Here is a 19,363-nt window from a genome sequence, read left to right as displayed (position 1 = left end):
AATTTTGAAACCTACAGAGATTGTTTTCTTAGGCAGCTAAGGAGAAGACAGATGAGGATTCAAGCACTAGCAAATTACCATCTATAAAAATGTATTGGAACCAAGACAGCCAAAATATTAATGCATGATGGGAGTTCGAGAGGGAAAATAACTTCACAACAGCATGCAGATAAGAGAAAAACCTTTATTATATGTAAAGCCATGAAATGTTTTTTTAGGCAGGGATGTCAGGATTGCTGTTTCTAACCACAGCATGCCCTGTAACCTAGTGACATCCTCATAGTTGATTTAGACTCAGGGCCCACCGCTGCAGTTCATCTGGCACCTCATGAAGGAGTAGCTTCAGGGCTTATTTAGGAAGGGCTTGAAGGTGGAAAGTGAGGGGCCTGGTACCTGTCCCTGCAGTTCAACAAGTACTTGTCCCAGACAATACTTCAGGTCTGTGTTGCTGGTTCTGACAGAGGTAAGGTGCTTTATTTTCTTTTATTTCTTTAAGGTAGTAGTACAAAGACCAGCAGATGAGGTTACTTTCCTCAAACCCTAGGTCCCATAATATTGCTGCAGTTGTCTCTCAAATGCTACAGTTTGTAAAGCTGTTAACTACTACCTGGACAGGAAGAGAAGTCTGACTGTTTTTGTTTTGGTTTGGTTTTGGTTTTATGCCGTTGCAGTGATTTAAAAGTATATTCTATGCCTGAAAACTAGGAGAATAGTTCAGTGAAATGCAGTGAACCACAGCTCATCTGTGGAACAGGGCTATGCAAATGCTTTGCACCATCTAGAATATTGCCACTCTACCTCCTCAAGTCTGACAGCCCCTCATCTGAGGTTCAGTCCTCAGCGCAGTCTCACAAACACTCCACCAGAGTTGCAGGCTGGTTTCTTCTTTACTTTCTTTTTCTCTTTGCAAGAAGTGGAGGTAGTTCCAGCTTCCTGAAACAAAGGATGTTACAGCCATTAAACAGCCATCACTGAAACCCGCTACCTCCCAAGACAGGCTTTAGAAATGCATGGCTTTAATAACCACAGAATACCGTGTTTGTGCTGGACCTGGGGTGGAACACAGTGGCAGGGCATGAGATGGCAATCACAGCAGGACAAAATGCAAAGGTCCTTGGTTACAGCAATCACAGCAGTTTTTGAAAATCTGCCTCAATAGAAGTTGCCTCCTGTCTCAGCTATCGTCATGTAATCACGTGTCAATGTGATTGATCGCCGTTAACCTAATGGCCAGTGGGGCTTTCCCAGACTACCACTGGTAGCAGGCTACCTACAGCCACTCTGCCGTAGGAATGGGGGCACTATGTTGTAGTTGTCCCAGATTTTTAAACCTGCCAGGTGAGTAGAATGGGTAACGTCCTAAAGTGTGCTGTGGAGGCAGAAAGTGGCTTTTTTTTTTCAAAAGGAGAAAGCACTTGGCCAGCCAGAGGGTGGCAGCAGCATGGAAGAGCTCAGCTCCGAGGACATAACTGGAAGTAAACAGCTGTAGGAGCTTCACGGCGTGTATGTGGTGGCAAGGAAAGCAGGGACAGGTAACAGAAAGGGGAAACTGTGTACGCAGAAGGGGAGCAGAAACAGTCCTGCAAGGGAAGGCAGGAGGAAGAAACCAGGGAAGGAGATAGATGGAGATGGAATGAGCTGTGTAATGCAAGTTCCCTTTAGGGCTACCAAGGGAAAGCTGCAAGAAAACTGTAGCAGTTCCCTGACTGCTCTATGGCTCAGAAGCCCCCTAAGCAAAAGCCAGTATTTTTGGAAACTCTTCATAAATTTCTTAGAAATGTCTCAGTGTCCTTTAAAGCCATTTGACTCAGCAGTTGATAAGTAGGACATGCTGGAAAGATGGTATCTGCATTTGTAGTGGCCATCCGGTAGGGGATTTGGTACAGCCAAGGGGCCCTGCAGTCCACATTTAACTACTCAAGCGAAGGCTAAACCCACACGTGGCTTAAACAGTAGTAAAACTGAGCTCTAGCTGCTTGTTTTTTGCCCAGAGCACTCACTGAGTATTTTTTCCAACATGCTTGGAAAAGGACCCTTGTCCAGTAGGGATGCTCCAAATACCAGGGTGTCATTCAAACCTGGCTGGGGATGGCAGTGCTGTTATCCCTTAACCAGCAACCCAATTTCTCTTCCAAGAAATAAGTAAATGTGGCATGCGAAGCAGAGACCAGCTTCCCCATCCCATATGACTGCCCCAACAGCACGCACAGCTGTTTTCCCTCCCTCACTCCCTCTGGATCTGTGAATACTGAGTTACAGCGGCCACACAACCATAAGCAGGGGAGTGACTATGGCACCAACTCAGTAGAGCTGACGCTGTGCTGGCCAAAACATCCCCTGGGGACATGTCTTCAGGCCCCTTTTTGGCAGAGGAAGGCGCTAAATCCAAGTGCCCCACGTTGTCAGTGACTCTGCTGACTTTTAGACTGTTTATAGCAGGACCGACAACCAGTTGCACAGCCAAGGCAGTGCAGTGGCCAAACCAGCTGGTAACCAAAGGGTCAAGAACAGCAATGCACAGCCAGGAACGGCCGGGCCGTGCGTCTTCCACGCTGGCTCTATCTTTAGACAACCCAGCAGTGTTACTGTGCACCACTTCCCACCAGCCTTAGCAGGAGGAGCCCAGGTGCCTCACCAAAGGCTGGACTGGATGGCAAAGATCTGAGAAATGGGATGTTGACTTTTCACATTGTCTTGTGGGAGATTATATGTGGCAGGGGAAGGTCTGAAAAGCCACCTCTCCTGTCCCCAAACTTAGCATGTGAACTTCTGATCTGTTGTCAGATTTGATTATAAGTTTTCTGTCTTTACCTGCTAGGTCAACCAGTAGTGCGTACCAGTATCTGCTTTGCTCGATAATTAAGATGACACGAGACCACTCGCTGAAATCAGTCACTGCACACAGCCGTACAGCACTCTACCCATTCACTTCCCAGTCTGGAGTAAAAGGGAGGAAAACAAACCTAATGACAAGGAGAAGAGCTATCCTGCAAGAATACAGATGCTTCTCTGCCAGGGCACAAGGAGAAACTGCAATCTTTTTCAGTGCAGAGACACTGTCAGGATGCAGCAAAGGTTGCTGCTCACTTCAGTATCCCAAGCTGAAAGCTGCTGACACATTTACTCCGGTATTCCCTAGCACCACACTAGGGAATCTTAGCAAGAATGAATGTGCACAAGCAGTGGGACAAACCTCTGTCCCACGCTCCAGGAAAGGGGGCGTTTGGGTGGCACGCACCACAGGGAGAGCAGGTGGGGTGCGGGTTTTCTCCAGGCTCTCTCTCAGGTGGCCTATCTCAGCACGGTAGTCATCCAGCTGGCTCTCCAGCTTCTCCCGTCTGACTCGCTCGTATTCCAGCTGAGCCTCCAGCTCCTTCACAGCCCTGCCAAAAGCAAAGGAGACAAACGGAGCATAAAGCACATCCAAGTATGTCCTGACTACTCCACGTGTTTGTTTTTTTTTTTCAGGAGCAGGTTAGTCACAGCAGAAAACTGCAGGTCCAGTGTGCTCCTGGCTCAAGACCCTTTGCAAAAGCTTCAGCATCTGCTGTTTGTCCTCCGCAGTCAGCTGTGCTCAGTGCACGACCATCTCCATCACGAGATGGCGATGTCTTCCCACACATTGAGCCAGCCCCAGCGTTTTGAGTAGGCTGTAACCCAGGTCCATCTCCTGCTGCAGAAGAGGGAGAAGTGCCCAAGAGGTAGAAGAGTTATCAGGAAACAGAAAACAGGCATAAAATTCGTATTCTGGACAGGCCAGGGGCAGTTTCTTCATTTATGGCTGGTTCCTCCACATCCTTCCTAAAGTGATTGGGTTAACCACTGATGAGGAATGACCAAATGACAGCCTGCATGGCACTGACTAAGGAAAGCGGAAGCAGTGGCTGATAGTTGCACAAGTTCTCATCAGTCACCCTCACGGTGGCTACTAAATTAACTGAGATTCCTGGATCTGGTTAGCTGAGACATAATTCAGATATATTCTTCTTATAACAATTGACCTCAACAGCTGAGTCATCTGGAGTTGAGCTGGCTCTCCTCTGTAGCACAACGAGTTAGCACAGCTGCAAAGATGGAAGACTGCTAAAAGGAAAAGAGGAAAAGGGAGATGTCTGCCCTGTGGATTCAAAGAGGATGTCAGGAAAAAAAGCTGGCGGAAGAGCTACTGCATTTCCCAGACCAAAACATTCCTGACTCACAGTCCAAAGCGACCAGGCTGTGTCAGCCTTACTGACACCATAAGAACAACCTGTGCTTTTGCAGGGAACTCAGTGCCTGGGGGAACAGGGTGACTTCTCGCACACTCCGGATTCGTGAGGCACAGCTCCAGCATCGTGTGGCACACACGCGGTGGCATGTGTTTCCGTGCCACGCAGCCTGGCCGAAGCCCTGCACAGCAGCTCCCACCAGGCTTCTTACAGCCAGAAAATCTGGATTAAAGCAGACATTTTAAAAATCTGCTAGAGTAACCTTCCCAAGTGGCAATTCCTCTTTTCATCTAGTAAAATGTTTCTGTTGATAAATATTTTTAAATAATGTGGTTTTCTAGCACACAATACAAGCATCTTGGGGTTTACACACATGTGTCTGTCAGTATCCTGAGGAGCAGTATTTCAGTTTCAAAAGGCCAGACTGGATCTAGGGATGCTCTCTGGCCTCCGCAGATGACATCCCTCAGAGACCCTCACAATTACTGTCTTACTAGTTTAGCCCCACATGCCACAGAAAGCAAAATCTCTTAATGAGCCTTACGAGAGCCCTCTAACAGGCACTGCCAGCTTTTCAGTAGCTGCTGTATCCAAAATGAGTTCTAATTTCTGACGTTAGTCAACAGTGACTTTTCCAGTGCTGCAAACATATTTTAACATGTAAATGTTAACATGTTTGGTTTGCAGCGGCCCAAATGCATAATGGACATGGACATGCTTATCTACAAGAATTAAGAACAATAGGTAGCCAAATGTTTGACAGGTAGAGGTAGAGACAGGACGTTGCTTTATTGTTTAAGATCTAAATCTTTAAGAGAAATAGAGGCACTTCTTTAAAACTTAGACAGTCTGCCCATCTAAACACCTAACCCATCTAACAGAAACCTTTTATTTAACAGAAACCCTGAGAATTAAGCATAAACTATGGAAAGTGTTTCACATGCAAGGGAAGGTTCACTGAGATTTCTGTGGTCTGGATATGATCTAATGTTTTCATGAGCACAGAAATATACTGGCCTTGACAAAGAAATATAACAGGTCACTGAATAATTCCTTCTGTATATGCACTTCCATGCAAGTCATGCTAAGACTAATGCTTCTATTCAGACTACTTAACGTGCATACACGTATTCAGCATCCTCGATAGAAAAAAAATAATAGGATTTATGTGCAGCCTACTGCACATACACTGTAGGAAAACATGAAGGCAGAACAGGTAGTCCTGCACAAGCACAAGAAGTACAGGCCCGTCAAAAAATTGGGTTGTGCTGTAACACTGATCCTGGTCACAGAAGTCCAGAAATGGCCAGGCAAATCACTGAAGTCCTTTTCTTTTTGGCCTGGCTAAAGTTGGTAAGTGGAAAAGACAGAATAGCCAAAGCAATTTGAGTGTAAGGTAGCCTTAAAGAAGGCTTTAAAATGGGCCTCAATGAGTTAAACATTACCAGAGCAAGTTAACCTTACTTCTCAGCCTCCCTTTGTTCTTTTTTTGTCTTCTTCTCCTCCTCTGTTATTCCTCCCAGTTGTCTGTAGTTGCTGTAGGCAATTTCTAGAAGATGCTGAAGTTCCTGAATCTTGCGATAGGCCCTTACTGTAAGACAGGGATCTCCAGGTAGGTAAAATGCACAGAGAGAACTGAAGACAGTCATGCTGAAATCCAACAGCTTGGAAAAGAGTCTCACAAACACAGAAATCACACTGCTCAGGAGATACTGAGATATATCTGACACCCACACAACAGACAGCTCTCAGAAACAAGAAGCAATCCAATGTGGTTTCACCAACACGGATTAAAACAGTGTAACAGATATGTTCTGACTGTCCTGCACTATGCTTCCTAATTTTTCACAATTTGTTTGAATACTCATCAGTACAGATACCCTGTCAACTAACTCATCCTACAACAAAAAAGTCGCAGCAGTTAGCAGAAAATGTGCAAGTAGGAACAGAATGTCTTGAGACTACCTTTTCAAAGAAGGAGTGATGAAAATGCTTACTGCGTGCGTTCCTTTTCTCTGCTTTATCCAGGATTAGATCTTCTTTGCTATCCGTACTCCCTTCCACACCATGTCTTTCAAAAAATTGTGCATTGTTTGCATCTAGTTCTTCATCACTGGAGTTACTGTCTCCAGTTCTTTGTGTCAAAAGTTCCACAGCTGCCAGTTGGGCAAATCTGCCAAGAGAACAGTTAACCTACACGGATATATCCCTGTAATCTGTCAAAGCATAGCCATGCTCCCCACACGTGATGGAAACTCTCTGACACTCTTCATTTATAGGAGGGGGTTTCAGGATTAAAGGAAGCATTGGTACACAAACTATGAGCAGCTGATCTGCTTTCTGCAGTGTGCTCCCAGCATGAGCTCTGCCTCATGGAAATCTTATGGTGATGACTCCCACGTCAGAGATATCTTTTCCTTTGCAGGATTTCTTAACTGAATCTCATCAGGAACTGCATTATTTGTATTAATGCAACAATCAGACGGCTTTCTCTAGTTCTCATTTACTTTGTGCTATTGGAGCATATAGGCTTACGACCTTCCCTTTGCAGATCAATTACTTTTCATCTTTTATGTCTCACCATGTTCAGAAAAACAAGGTAAACACAAAACCTGTTACAGCTACAGCACTGCTTTGCTTGGTACTCAGAACTGGAATTCATGGACTTGACCTTTTCCTCCCTCCATCACTGAAAATCAGAAGTAATTACAACAAAGCTGACTTGAAATCGATATATAAATAGTACGCAAATAAATGACTGAGCTACATGAGATGTGTTGCTACCTCTTGGCTACATCCTTTGGAGTCTCTCCACCATCATCTGTAATGTCACAGTCAGCTCCCATTTCAAGCAACCACTGTAAGCAATGGACGTGCCCCTGTGCAGCAGCTGGGGAAAGGAAGGTGCATGCAAGTCAGATGTATTCAGCTGAAGTGTTTCAAACCTCATGCACCCCCCTCTTGACACAGTTCAATGTGCCAGAGGGTGGGTTCATTAAGACCCCACAGGTGAGATGCTATTTCACAGAAGCCCACGTTTCAAGATGTTCAAGCCATATGGGCATGCCCATTTTTAGGGAAGATCCAGCAATTTGTTTTTGTGCCTCCTTCTAGTCCTGGAAATTTACTTGCAACTCTTGCTGGAGAGGAGCTAAACTAAACTTCCTTAGTCTCAAGCACTGAGCACAAGACACACAAATACCTACTGCCTCGCATGCTCTTGCTTTGAGGCCTACATGTCACCCACTTGCAGCAAAGTACTGTCACCTTTCCCTGGCTCTGGGGTAGGTTGCACCAATCCACGGCATACAGTGCTGGCTCACAGAGAAGGAGAGAAGCAGGAGCCTTGTGCTGGAGCTGTAGGTACATCACTTCTTGGGCTTTAAGGCAATGCTGCTCAGCTACAGCCCAACACAACAGCTTTGTCTAGTCGTGATATCTAGCACGACTACTGCCCGTGCCACATGGTCACCAGGAACGGTGTCTCACACATGGAGGATGGTATTTGGCCTGTCTGGCTGAAAACAGCCAGCCCTCTTTCTCAGGGAAGGATAATTCTGTCTCTCACAGCAACCCATTTGGATACGTGCTATGTTTGTTTTCATATACAAAAAATAAGGAAATGCAAAGGCAATCAAACATAAAATTTCCCTCTGAAATTCCCTTGGTATTGCATCAACACCGCATGTAAAGACTGGGGATGAAACAATTAGCAACATTCCAAGAAAAGGGGGTAGGAAGGAATGTAGAACACCATTAAAATCCCTTCATATATTTTTTATAATGAGAACTTCAGTTATCTTTTTAAAAATTCTGTTTTTATCTAATCAAAAAGAATTGTAGGAAATAGTGTTAAAAGCATATTACAAGAGTACTTCTCTTTATTTTTTTTCTCTCCCATTTCATGAGACAGGTTGACCATAAGCCAGCAGTGTGCCCTGGTAGCCAAGAAGGCCAATGGGATCCTGACATACATTAAAAGGAGAGTGGCCAGCAGGTCAAGGCAGGTGATCCTCCCCCTCTACTCTGCCCTGGTCAGGCCTCACCTGGAGTGCTGTGTCCAGTTCTGGGCTCCCCGGTACAAAAAAGACAGGGACCTCCTGGAAAGAGTCCAGTGGAGGGCCACAAAGATGATATGGGGCCTGGAGCATCTTCCCTATGAGGACAGGCTGAGAGACCTGGGTCTGTTCAGCCTGGAGAAGAGGAGACTGAGAGGGGATCTTATCAATGTTTACAAATATCTTAAGTGTGTGAGATGAAGGGATTTGGCCAACCTCTTTTCAGTGGTTTGTGGGGACAGAACAAGGGGCAATGGCCACAAAATGGATCACAGGAAGTTCTGCACCAACATGCGAAAGAACTTCTTCACGGTGAGGGTGACAGAGCACTGGAACAGGCTGCCCAGGGAGGTTGTGGAGTCTCCTTCTCTGGAGATATTCAAGGCCTCTCTGGATGCCTACCTGGGCAACCTGCTATAGGGAACCTGCTTTGGCAGGGGGGGTTGGACCCGATGCTCTCTTGAGGTCCCTTCCAACCCCTACAATTCTGTGATTCTGTTGATTCATCTTTCAGACATTACTAAGAAACCCCCAGACACAAGAGGACCATTCTCTGTAATGCCAGCACTTCGCTGCAAATCAAGGTGTTAGATACAAGAAGTTAAGCTTCCTCCACAGCGTATAACAAATTACTTTGTTGTGGTTTTTATAACACATCTCCACAGTAGCAATATGTTCAGTAAATAAAAGCCCAGACCATAACACAGATCGCTGTTATGACTAGCTAGCTCATGTTTCTAAAACTGACATCTCACCTGATTAAAAAAATAATAAATTTCAGTTTAGATGTTGTTTTCTTTTTCATATAAACTTTCTGTATTAACTTCAGCTTGGTTATTTTGTTTTTAAAGTGACACGTACGCACACATACATCACAAAATATGTTTTTCAGGGTTGCCCTTTCAAGCCCTCAGGAAATGAGACGCTGTTTTTCATTAAGTTTATCTGATGAGCAGCCACTTGAAAAACTAAGTAAACAAGCCAGCAACAAACGGTAACAAGCTGAAACACAAATCATAATCACTGACCTTTGTGCATGAGAGTGGATCCCTTATCATCCCGCTCATTAATATTGATTACTCCACTTTTCACTAATCTTCTAAGTACCAACAAGTCCCCTTTGAAAGCAGCGCTATGGGCTGGGAAAGCTAAAACTGAAAACGAAACACGCGTTTCCAAACAGATACCAGTAATTCCTCTAAACATGTTCATATTTGTCTCATACAGCTTGCTTCTCTCATAACAACTTATTCATGGAAATGTCATAGCTGTAGCTAGCCAGGTTAATGCGTCTTTAATCAGTCCAGGTTAATGTGTCTTTAAACACAGCTGCATATCTAGCACTGTTCATCACAGACTTGACTAAACATGTCTTGGTTATGGCTACGGGCATCTTATACAGCTTGGAGATTAATTTCAAAGATCTGGAATATCAAGTATACCTTTGTTTCACAGTTAATGTTCTATTATTGGTGGTAACTAAAGTCATTTGCCTGTTTTGAATTCCACAGTCTAACCAAATGTATAAACTAGTTTACTTCTTGGTAAAATACTACTCATAGAGAAAATCAGATTTTTCCAGTGATATTTGGAGAGAGAGAGTATTGACATATAAACATATAAGTATAATGACAAAAGACTACCAGATAAGGAAAACAAATGCCTAGAAAAAGTAGAAAGGTGAAGGAGCAGTTCTTATATCTTTGCTCTGTGGAATGTTGTCCTTATGAAGCTTGCCTCTCTTGCATCTTTTGGCTGTTCTGACTGCAATAGCATTGCTGGTTAGCAAGTAGCATTAATTTTAGTAGAACATTTCCAGGCTAAATTGTTATTCAGTGTACATAAAGAATTCTGAGCAGGAAAATCTGAAAATTCATGAAAATTATATAGCTATTCTAGATTTCTGCTGGATTCTAGGAAGAACATGCATAACTTGGTATTCATAGTGCAACAGTGTGACAAGTTTTATTTCAATTATTATAAATCTAAGATATTTATAAAATCACATTGAGTATCCCAGACTTCAACTGTTGGTAAGAGAATAACTATTGAAAGCAGTAGCTGTTCCTTACATTGGTGATATGAAGGTTGTAATTCTCATATAAGTTTTCAGAAACAAGTGTTTTATGAAATTACACCTCTTTTAACAGTATAAATTTTAATAAAATTTTAGTGTTTGACCCATGCTCACCTTCCTGTGTCTCCGGCTGCTCCCCCTCTTTTTCCACACTGTTAATATACTGCAGAATATTATCTTTATAGAAGCGCTCAGCCAAGTCCCTTGGAGTCTCTCCATGGTCATTCCTGGCTTTTAGTGTGTGCATGACGCTGGCCATTTTACTGACCAAGAACTTAAAGCATTGCAGGTGTCCTTCCATTGCTGCCAGATGCGCTGTAGCCCACGGTAAAACAAAGTAGGTTAGAGCAAAGCACTGCTGACCACCGAGAAAGCAGTGCTCTCACTACCAGTTAGGTCTAGCTCCTCTACCAGCACCTGAGTCACCCAACACTGCACAACAAGAGGGAGCAGCTTCAGTTGGGCAGGGGATGCTCAGCTCCTATCCAGAACAGAGTCCAGCTGTATGAAAAGGAGGTAGAAGAAAGCTGCCAAGGGTGGGATCTGTAAAGAAAATTCCCTGGCAGAGCTGATGGCGGGAGACAACACAACACTGCCGAGAGACCTTTGAGCTCTAGCTAGGAGGGCGCACTGCTGGGGTCTCCTGTTCCCCATGAACTGAAATCTCACTTCTCAGCAGCTCTGATCTGACTTCGTTCTCCGAGGTAGACTCATTAAATCTGAGTTTCACTGAAATCAGGACAGTCTTTCACACTATTTTAATTTTATTCAGTGGGTAAGCAAGAATTGAAAAGAAAAGGTATCTTCTTAAAGTTAACTTCTGGTTACACGTCAGCTGGTGCAAAACTGACTCAACTCCTACAAATCCTCTTCTAGATATGCAAGAATCTCAGGGATGACATTTCACCTTTTGGAATGAAACTGTATTAAATGTCTGCCCTATGCAGAAAGTAGTCAAAAAAGCTCAAGGTTTTCTGCAGAAACTGAAAAAGAAAAATCCATTAAAGAGTTGTATTCTGTCCATGTCTTTCTGCAGAGTTCCAGTGGGATGCTATGGAAGACACATAAGGGAATTTTTCATGGACACTTTTAACCTGTGTGTTGCTGAGTGCCCAATGTGTAACTGCTCCATATGATCTGCAGGCACGCTGTGCATTTGCACTTAAGACCAAAGCCAAAGAGTTTTGTGATGTTAACATAAAATATGCTGCTTAGTGTTAAGAACTTTGAAAAACTTTGTCTCAGGCATCACAAATAGGCAGTGGGTAGTTGGTGCTGGGATCCCAGCTTCTCGGTGTTTCATCTCACCTATTATAAAATCAGGCTAACACTATTCACTCTTCTCCAAGCAGTGAGTGAAAGAACCATGTCTGTGAAAAATTCAGGTGTAACACTATGATTAAATTAATATTACATTTAGAACAGGCTTAATGGGTAAGAAATAAGTGAAGCATGGCCAAAACCTGAATACAGATAGAAAACAAAATGCTGGATTAATGAACACAGACTATTCAGGGCACTGAATGAGCCAGTGTTCTAAATAATAATAATAATAATAATAATAATAATAATAAAGAGCATTTTTTTAGTTAATTTAGTTAATTTAGTTAAGCCTCTGCCATAACACAAACGTGATTCTATGACTCTATGAAAAGCTGCAGTCTCATATCTCTTAAGTTTTAGGAGCATGGCATTGCAAACTCAGTAAACTCATTTCAGTATACTCAGGTAAAATTACAGCACTGGCCAGCTAATCTTGAAGCTGAATTATGTAAAAGATTATTTAAATTTACTTCACTGTTTCAGAAGCTGAGGAAAATAATCTGTATAACATAACATTTCTATTAATCATTTATTAGGAGTATTACAAAGCATTTTCTTTCCTCTGGATGATAGGAGGATCAAATGAAACAGGACAAAAGCTGGGCAAACCAGCTTCTGTAGATATCAGACGTGTAACAAAAGCAATGTTCTACTAACACATATATACAGAGCATTTAAGTGGAACCGCGCTGGTCTTCACCATATCTCCATAATAGATTGTGATATCAGGAAGTGTTCCCAAATGCAAACAAAGCTACCTTCTATGCTGCCACCAGGGTGCCTAACATCATGAACCTTAATCACTTTAGGCAATACACCAGATGTCCTACTGGCATGTAAGAGCTTCACATCCTTCAACAAAACCCAGGTTTGGAAAACAAAACATAGATACCAGTTTACTGGGTAAATAGTGCTTAACAGAGGATAAAAGAATCTCAAAATGGATTTAAAAGGATAACTCTAAACCTCTAAACAAGTTATTGAGGGGAAAAATATGCTATTTGGAACAAATTATGTGACTGACCATAAGAAGATGTTAAAAGGGAAAGGATGCAACAAGAACAAAGGGTGTGAGCAACAGCATTCAACTTAACAGAGGACTGAGGCAATGGTGTGCTAGGCAGAGGGATGGTGGAGAGACTATGAAGAGAGTGCCCATTTTTTTTATGCAGAGGTGACTATGCACATGATTATGAAGAGTACAGACTGCAGATAATACAGAAATTCTGGTATTCCATAAATCAAGATGAGGAAATCAAAGGTAAATGAGAACAACAGTTTTACCAAACCGGTTAAGAAATATTTGGATACCAAAACCTGCATATGAACATGCCAGAATCTGCTCACACTGGCACAGCCATTCAAGCCTGGCACACATTCAAAAAAGAGCAGGTAGCAGCTGGACCTGCCTGCTGCCCAACCTACTCTTCCCCTCCTGGGACCTCCATCGGCACACGCGATCGCGCTCCACCACATGCCAAGGGGATGCTGCCCTCTCAGAACAAGCCTGCTCCCAACATGAGCTATTCCAGCACCCATGAGCTCTGAGCCTTGCCAGGAGCAGCAGGAGCTGAATAGGATACTGGTGCCAACTGACAGCTACATGGGATTTTATGAATTCCTTCATCATTGTAAAAACAGAGCAACTATGGTGTATTGCATGGAATCAACTAGCAAGTTGTAGCATCACAGAATGGTTTGGGTTGGAAGGGACCTTAAAGCCCACCCAGTTCCAACCCCCTGCCATGGGCAGGGACACCTCCCACCACACCAGGTTGCTCAAAGCCCCATCCAGCCCAGCCTTGAACACCTCCAGGGATGGGGCATCCACAGCTTCTCTGGGCAACCTGTGCCAGCGCCTCACCACCCTCTGAGTGAAGAATTTCTTCCTTGTATCTAATCTAAACCTACCCTCTTGTAGTTTAAAACTAAACACCTTGTTCTATCAAACCATCATCCCTTGTCCAACCAATGCTGATAGGTGTGCTTTACTCAAGGTGTGCTAAGATTATCACATACCACAACAAATCCAAAGATTAAAAAACATATGATTTATCCTGACATACCTGGAAGGTTTCCATTGCTATCCACATCATCTATACATGCTCCCCATCTAACAAGAAGCTGCAAACACCCCAAGCGACCATGAAAAGCAGCATAATGAACAGGCTTCCAGTCATTCCTGTCTGAAACATTTGCATTCTAAAATGAAAACAGCAGGTTAATTCATTCATTTACAAATCTTAGACACAAAACAAATTTTATAAATAGGAACCAGCTGTTCATTGTGTTAAATTATTTCTGTCAAATCAAATAACGTTTTTCAAAGTTCATGTCATATAAATAGTTCCCATTCCAAGATGGGTATTTTTCACTGTTTCTTAGTTGTATTGAAATAATATACACAGAAAAGGTAGATTTTCAGACATACTTCTATTGATGTGTTGATGATTATTCCTAAATATACATCTGGATTTTTTTTAGTCTACGTCTTTTACTGTAGAGGATTTGTACAATCTCAAAAAATCACAACAACTTCAGTGCCTGATCTTCATTTGGTGACATCCCCTGTCAAATGGTGTTCCACATTGTCAATTCTCTTTAGATTTTTGGATCGTTTCCCTGAAATGTCTTACAATCAAAAAAAAAAGAAAGAAAGAAACTTACCCTAAAAATAAATTCCTAAACTTGCCAACAAGAACATACCAACAAAGATTAACCTACAGTCCTAAATCTCAGTTAAACTACTGAGAGTTTTGTTGGAAAAGGATAGCAGACTTTGGCTCCGCACTAGGGATCTGCAGATAAGTCTCACCGCTCCACTTTGCAGTATGGTTTGTAAAGTGTACGACTGCCCGTGGGCTGCAGCTAAGTGTGACGGAGTGCACCCGCGGTCATCTCGAGCTTCTAGGTTTGCTCCATTTATTAACAAAGCCTAAAAGAAACACAAAGCCGAAGTTCAGAAAGCAGGCTGAAAAAGCAAACGTTGCCTAGCAGGATGACTTGAAATGATCAGCTGGGTAACCCTGGGGTAACTTCAAGGCACTGTCACTACACAGAATAAATCTCTTTGCACAGGTGGAACAACTGAGTGCATTGGTTTTAACAGCGACACGGTTCCAGCTGTAATGCCATGAAGATGAGATACCCATAGCTCCATTAGGAGCTCTCTCAGCTGATCTTCATAATGACTGTGTCCAAACTGACGCCTGCCTTACTTTTGCTTGAGAGTAAATATTTACACATACCTGCATGCAAGCATCCTGTCCTCGGATAGCCGCAAGGTGTGCTGCTGTCCAGCCTCTGACAGTTACCTGTGTTATGTCAGCTCCGTGCCAGAGCAACCAGTGAAGACACTGCTCAACCGAAACCAAACTCTTGTTATTTAACTATTCTTACCATGTGTCTGAGGCACATTTTAACTACACGTTAACAGCAGATGTTATATTTCAAAACTGCATCAGAATACTTCTTTATGGAAACATGATAACTCAGAACATGCACTAGCAGGTGAGTTAGACAGTTTCAAGGCCTCATCTGAGGGTACAAAAGCACAAGTAACTACTAAATCACACCCTAGCACTGATTTTACAGAATGGCTTCTTATTTTTCTCTTCCAGATTTAAAATGTAATATGTGAGAACATACACATGGCATGAGGTAAAAGCACTGGAAAAATGGTGCAAACATGCTCACTTGAATTCCAGCTAAAATTACTGGCAGGAAAAACACCGTGAACCAAATGTAATGCCTCATTTCAGTTATTAGGCTCCTTGGGGTGCATGTAATCCCACCTTTCTTCTCATCCTTTCACAGCTTAGTTTAGCTTTATTCACCTTTTTCCACCACAAGTTATTGCTTTCCATGGAAAGCTTTAAGGACTATCAAAAAAAAAAAAAAAAAAAAAAAAGGCAAGAGAAATAGTTAAAACTATTTGTTATATATTATCATTATTTACTATATTCTTTTAGGCCAGGCTCCACCTCTGGTTCCTTCCTTGTTTCCACCAAGGAGCTTAGTAACAAACAGATGACAGATAATCCAATAACATCTTATACATTGACTGCAAAGTAGGAGAGTCAAATGAAAAGTGGCAGAATTTATACATGTAGAAAAGGGCGGCAAGCAATCTATTTTTAGGGTTGACAGCATGATCATCAGCATTTTTGACAGTTTCTGTACATTTCAGTAACAGAACTGCACGTATTATTTCTTGGGTTTAGCAAGAATTTTACATTTGTTCCTTTGGGATATTATTTTTTATATGGTTATACATGCCCTTGTTGTTTCAAAGCTAGATTGCTGAAATATTATACAAGAAGGCTGTAACAAGGAGGTAAAAGTTGTGCTGAATACAGCAGCTCAGTCCTCCTGGAAATTCAAAACCTTCATGTACCAAGTACCTGCTGATTTCTGCATCAATATTCAAAGTTTTTTATTTATTTATTAAAAAACTATGTATCAGCACTATTTCTAGAGAATGAGGCATGGGACAGAACTGGTAAACAGAATGAACATGCTCTCATGTCACTTCTCACTTGGTTCAATCACCTTTGTGACTGAACACATCCTAGAGAATGTGTACACGTCCTAGAGGACTTTCTCATTGTACACATCCTAGCAGATTTTCTAGGTGTCCTGAGAGAAGTGAAAACACAACAGAAACAAAAGAAGGTCATAAATCTAGAAGGGAGGCCATAAGGCACACTTTTCTTGGAGTAAGAAAATCACTGATTTTGTAAAATCTGGCAATATTAACTACATAAACTGCAGCTGGGACTTCAGAAAGGCAAAATAAGTTACTAAAAAACTGTACTTCTGTTCTTGGTGAATATATTTACTGAGAAAATCAGACAGAAATTATTAATTTAGCTTGATCAAAACCAATGATTTTGTGTCCAGCCTCTCCCAAAGAAGGAAAACATTAACCCACAAAAACATTGCAGTGTCTGAACATCAACAACATATTTTACCTCCAGACTTCCAGAGTGTGCAGCACAGTGCAAAGGTGTGAACTTGTGGACTAAATCCACCTCGTTAATACCAGCTCCGCTTTTTATCATTGACGCCAGTTGTTCTACATCACCGGCTTTCACTGCCTCATGTACACTAGTGTAATTTTGCTGCTTCTTGACAGCTAGTAAGGAATAATAAAAGGGCATTAGCCAGTTCAGCAACATTTCGGAGAGAGTAAATAAGTGATGAGTTAAAGAATCATCAGGGTGACAGCTTTATAGGAACCAGCCCAAAATGCTCAGAGTAACTTCTGAGAGTGAACCTTGTATCAGCAGGAATCCTTAGACTGTCAGAAACGAAGGAACACTCAAAAACCTGAAACAACCAATTCCCCTCCAGCCTCAGAAAACAGACCAAAAGAAGCCATGAATAAGAGCCAGAAGACGACAAGAAGCATGGCAAGAGCAGGAAAGCAGAGCTACTCCATCTACATATGCAAATGCTGGAGCAAGTCCACCCCAACACTGGCTCTCTTCCAAAACTGTGGGCATCACAAACTCTTTCATCTATCACATCGTCAAGCGCATCACCAGAGGGGCTTCTCACTTGGGCAGACAAGCTCTCAGCTATCACTTTCCAGGTGCTCCATGTGGCCGTGCTCCCACTGCTGCCTGAGGACTCGGCATACCATGGCATACCGTGTTGAGGGCACCAGAGCCTTCACCAATTAAGCATAGCATGTAATTGCTCTTGACTGAGCTGCACGAGTCAGCTGCATGATAAGCTCATGTCAAAATTAAAGCTGCTACAACAAAAAATCCAATACTTTATACAATGTGTTAGTCATCCTGCGTTGTTCCCTTGCTGTAACTATAGCATTCCTCTGGCACAGGTTACCTTGTTAGCCTAAATTTTTGCCCCCGCCAAAGTCAGTAGCATTTTCATGGACTTCAGTAGTACAGAATCAAACTCTAAGCTTAGGTAAAGGCAACGTCGTACAAAAATATCTGTCACTGGCATAAACTGTATTCTCCTTCAGGCCTTTTCACTGATTAACAGCATAACTGGGAGCAATGGGAGTCAGATATCTAAACTCCCTTGCAACATCTTGGCACTTTGCCTAAATTTGTCAACAGAAACAAGTGGTGTAAGTAGATCTAATGGCTGAACAACAGATAGCTAAGCGTATGAGTAACTCGAAACAATTATTAATCACCTTCTAGTGTAGTCATCATTCCAGCAGTAAAATGCGCTATCACTCTTGGATTAGATTTCACACTCTAAGGAGAAGTCTTGAAGAAGTGGGCCACTGTTCGGCAAGTCAAGCACGTGGGAAAAGGTTGGTCTTAAGGTATTAGTGCCTCAGTTTCCCTGCCTGTGGAGAAGAAAGGGTGGTAGTAGTTCAAATTGTTAAGCATTTTCAGATCAAAAATATTAGATATCAGTGAGATGCTCTGTGAAATGGATCCTGACACGTGTAAAAAAAAAAAAAAAAAAAAAAAAAAAAGTACTAATATAATGAAAAGCAGCCTTCACAGTTTACCGGTGCCTAATTTCATGTAATCTATAGCAGGATTATAGTGCTCTAGTAGATATGGGTTTGCCACAGAGAAGAAAAAAGAGGTTAAACTGTTTCAGTAATCCAGACTGAGATTAACACACGCCTCTTGATCTTATGGCTGTGTATCATCATTTCACTCCAACTTCCCCCAAAAACAGGCTGTATCATTGCCATGCACAAAGCCACTTCAGTTAGGAACTGGGACTATTATGCAAAATACTGTATGAACAAACAGCAGCAGCACTGAAACGGAGAATAATTCAGGTTGGAAGGGACCTCAGAAAGTCATCTAGTTCATGCTTTTAAATAATGCTTAATTACATTTTGCATTTTGGGTTGTTTGTTTTGTTGTTGTTTGCTTGCTTGTTTGTTTTTTAAACAGATAATATCACCAGGACATAATTTTCCCACAAGGGAGTCATTTCTCATTATGCCAAGTGAGGGTTACAGACCTCAGCACAATTAGGCAGCCTTACATCAGAGGAAGATCTGGCCAATTACACTACTTGCCAAAGTAGTAACGTGTTTAACACAACGTTCCAGTGCAACAAGTTCGAGCTATTTTTTATATATATATAACCCAGAAGAAATACAAATAGCAACACACACTCTCAGCCCCCAGCAGAGTGAATTTTGCCTCCTTTCTCCCTCTGGGAGGAACAATGACCTACCACTCTACGGAGACTGATGTCAAATGCTGCTGCACAGCTTCCTGACTCAGGCCACACCAAGAGCAAGCTGGAGGCTGGGACTGAAGTTTAGTAAACAGCTGTTAACAAGAATTTTGTACAAAATATATTTGTTTAGACAGTGAATGACATCATTCATAATTTCAGTGCATTTTTTTTTATAATTGAAACTGTTATCAAATGCTCATTCACTAAGAGAAAAATCTCCTGTAGAAAGAATTAGGTAAACATTGTGGCAACAGTACCTGACCGAAATTCATTAAAGCATTTACTCAGCATGGGGGAAAGGGTCAGTTTTAGGTTTTCCTATATTTTTCTAACACAAAAAGAATCCAGTGCTATGCTTCTTAGCAGTAGCTCAAGGCAGCAAGGAACCAAACCCACCAGTGGGCAAAAGCAAAGTTACTGGGCTGGGCGGTTAAAAATACCAGCTTGGGGGTGACCTCAGGGTTGTGCCACCTTTTACCAAATGTTTGGCAAATATTGATCAA

General features: G+C 42.3%; 1 protein-coding gene across 7 annotated transcripts in view; it reads right to left on the bottom strand.

Moving 5' to 3' along the window:
- Window positions 1–170: 170 nt before the first annotated feature.
- ANKRD42 (ankyrin repeat domain 42) overlaps window positions 171–19,363 on the bottom strand; it is a 19,467-nt gene continuing 274 nt past the window's right edge. The window contains exons 1-14 of one of the 7 annotated variants that reach the window (XM_035329520.1): window positions 18,166–18,310; window positions 17,839–17,997; window positions 16,640–16,803; window positions 14,915–15,022; window positions 14,482–14,601; window positions 13,733–13,868; window positions 10,458–10,658; window positions 9,295–9,420; window positions 6,993–7,098; window positions 6,206–6,381; window positions 5,673–5,799; window positions 3,244–3,383; window positions 2,682–2,687; window positions 171–929 (exon numbers count right to left, since the gene is read on the bottom strand). In XM_035329520.1, coding sequence (XP_035185411.1) covers window positions 838–929; window positions 2,682–2,687; window positions 3,244–3,383; window positions 5,673–5,799; window positions 6,206–6,381; window positions 6,993–7,098; window positions 9,295–9,420; window positions 10,458–10,658; window positions 13,733–13,868; window positions 14,482–14,601; window positions 14,915–15,022; window positions 16,640–16,803; window positions 17,839–17,857 — 1,521 coding nt within the window. In that variant the 5' untranslated portion in view covers window positions 17,858–17,997; window positions 18,166–18,310 and the 3' untranslated portion in view covers window positions 171–837. Of the gene's footprint in view, window positions 930–2,681; window positions 2,688–3,039; window positions 3,046–3,243; window positions 3,384–5,672; window positions 5,800–6,205; window positions 6,382–6,992; window positions 7,099–9,294; window positions 9,421–10,457; window positions 10,659–13,732; window positions 13,869–14,481; window positions 14,602–14,914; window positions 15,023–16,639; window positions 16,804–17,838; window positions 17,998–18,165; window positions 18,311–19,363 lie in introns of those variants that run through there. The other 6 variants (XM_035329510.1, XM_035329502.1, XM_035329530.1 and 3 more) reach the window with 6 other exon arrangements.

Source organism: Oxyura jamaicensis, chromosome 1 (assembly GCF_011077185.1).
Source record: "Oxyura jamaicensis isolate SHBP4307 breed ruddy duck chromosome 1, BPBGC_Ojam_1.0, whole genome shotgun sequence".
Classification (NCBI taxonomy): Eukaryota; Metazoa; Chordata; class Aves; order Anseriformes; family Anatidae; genus Oxyura; species Oxyura jamaicensis.
This window is presented reverse-complemented; position numbering and strand designations above follow the sequence as displayed.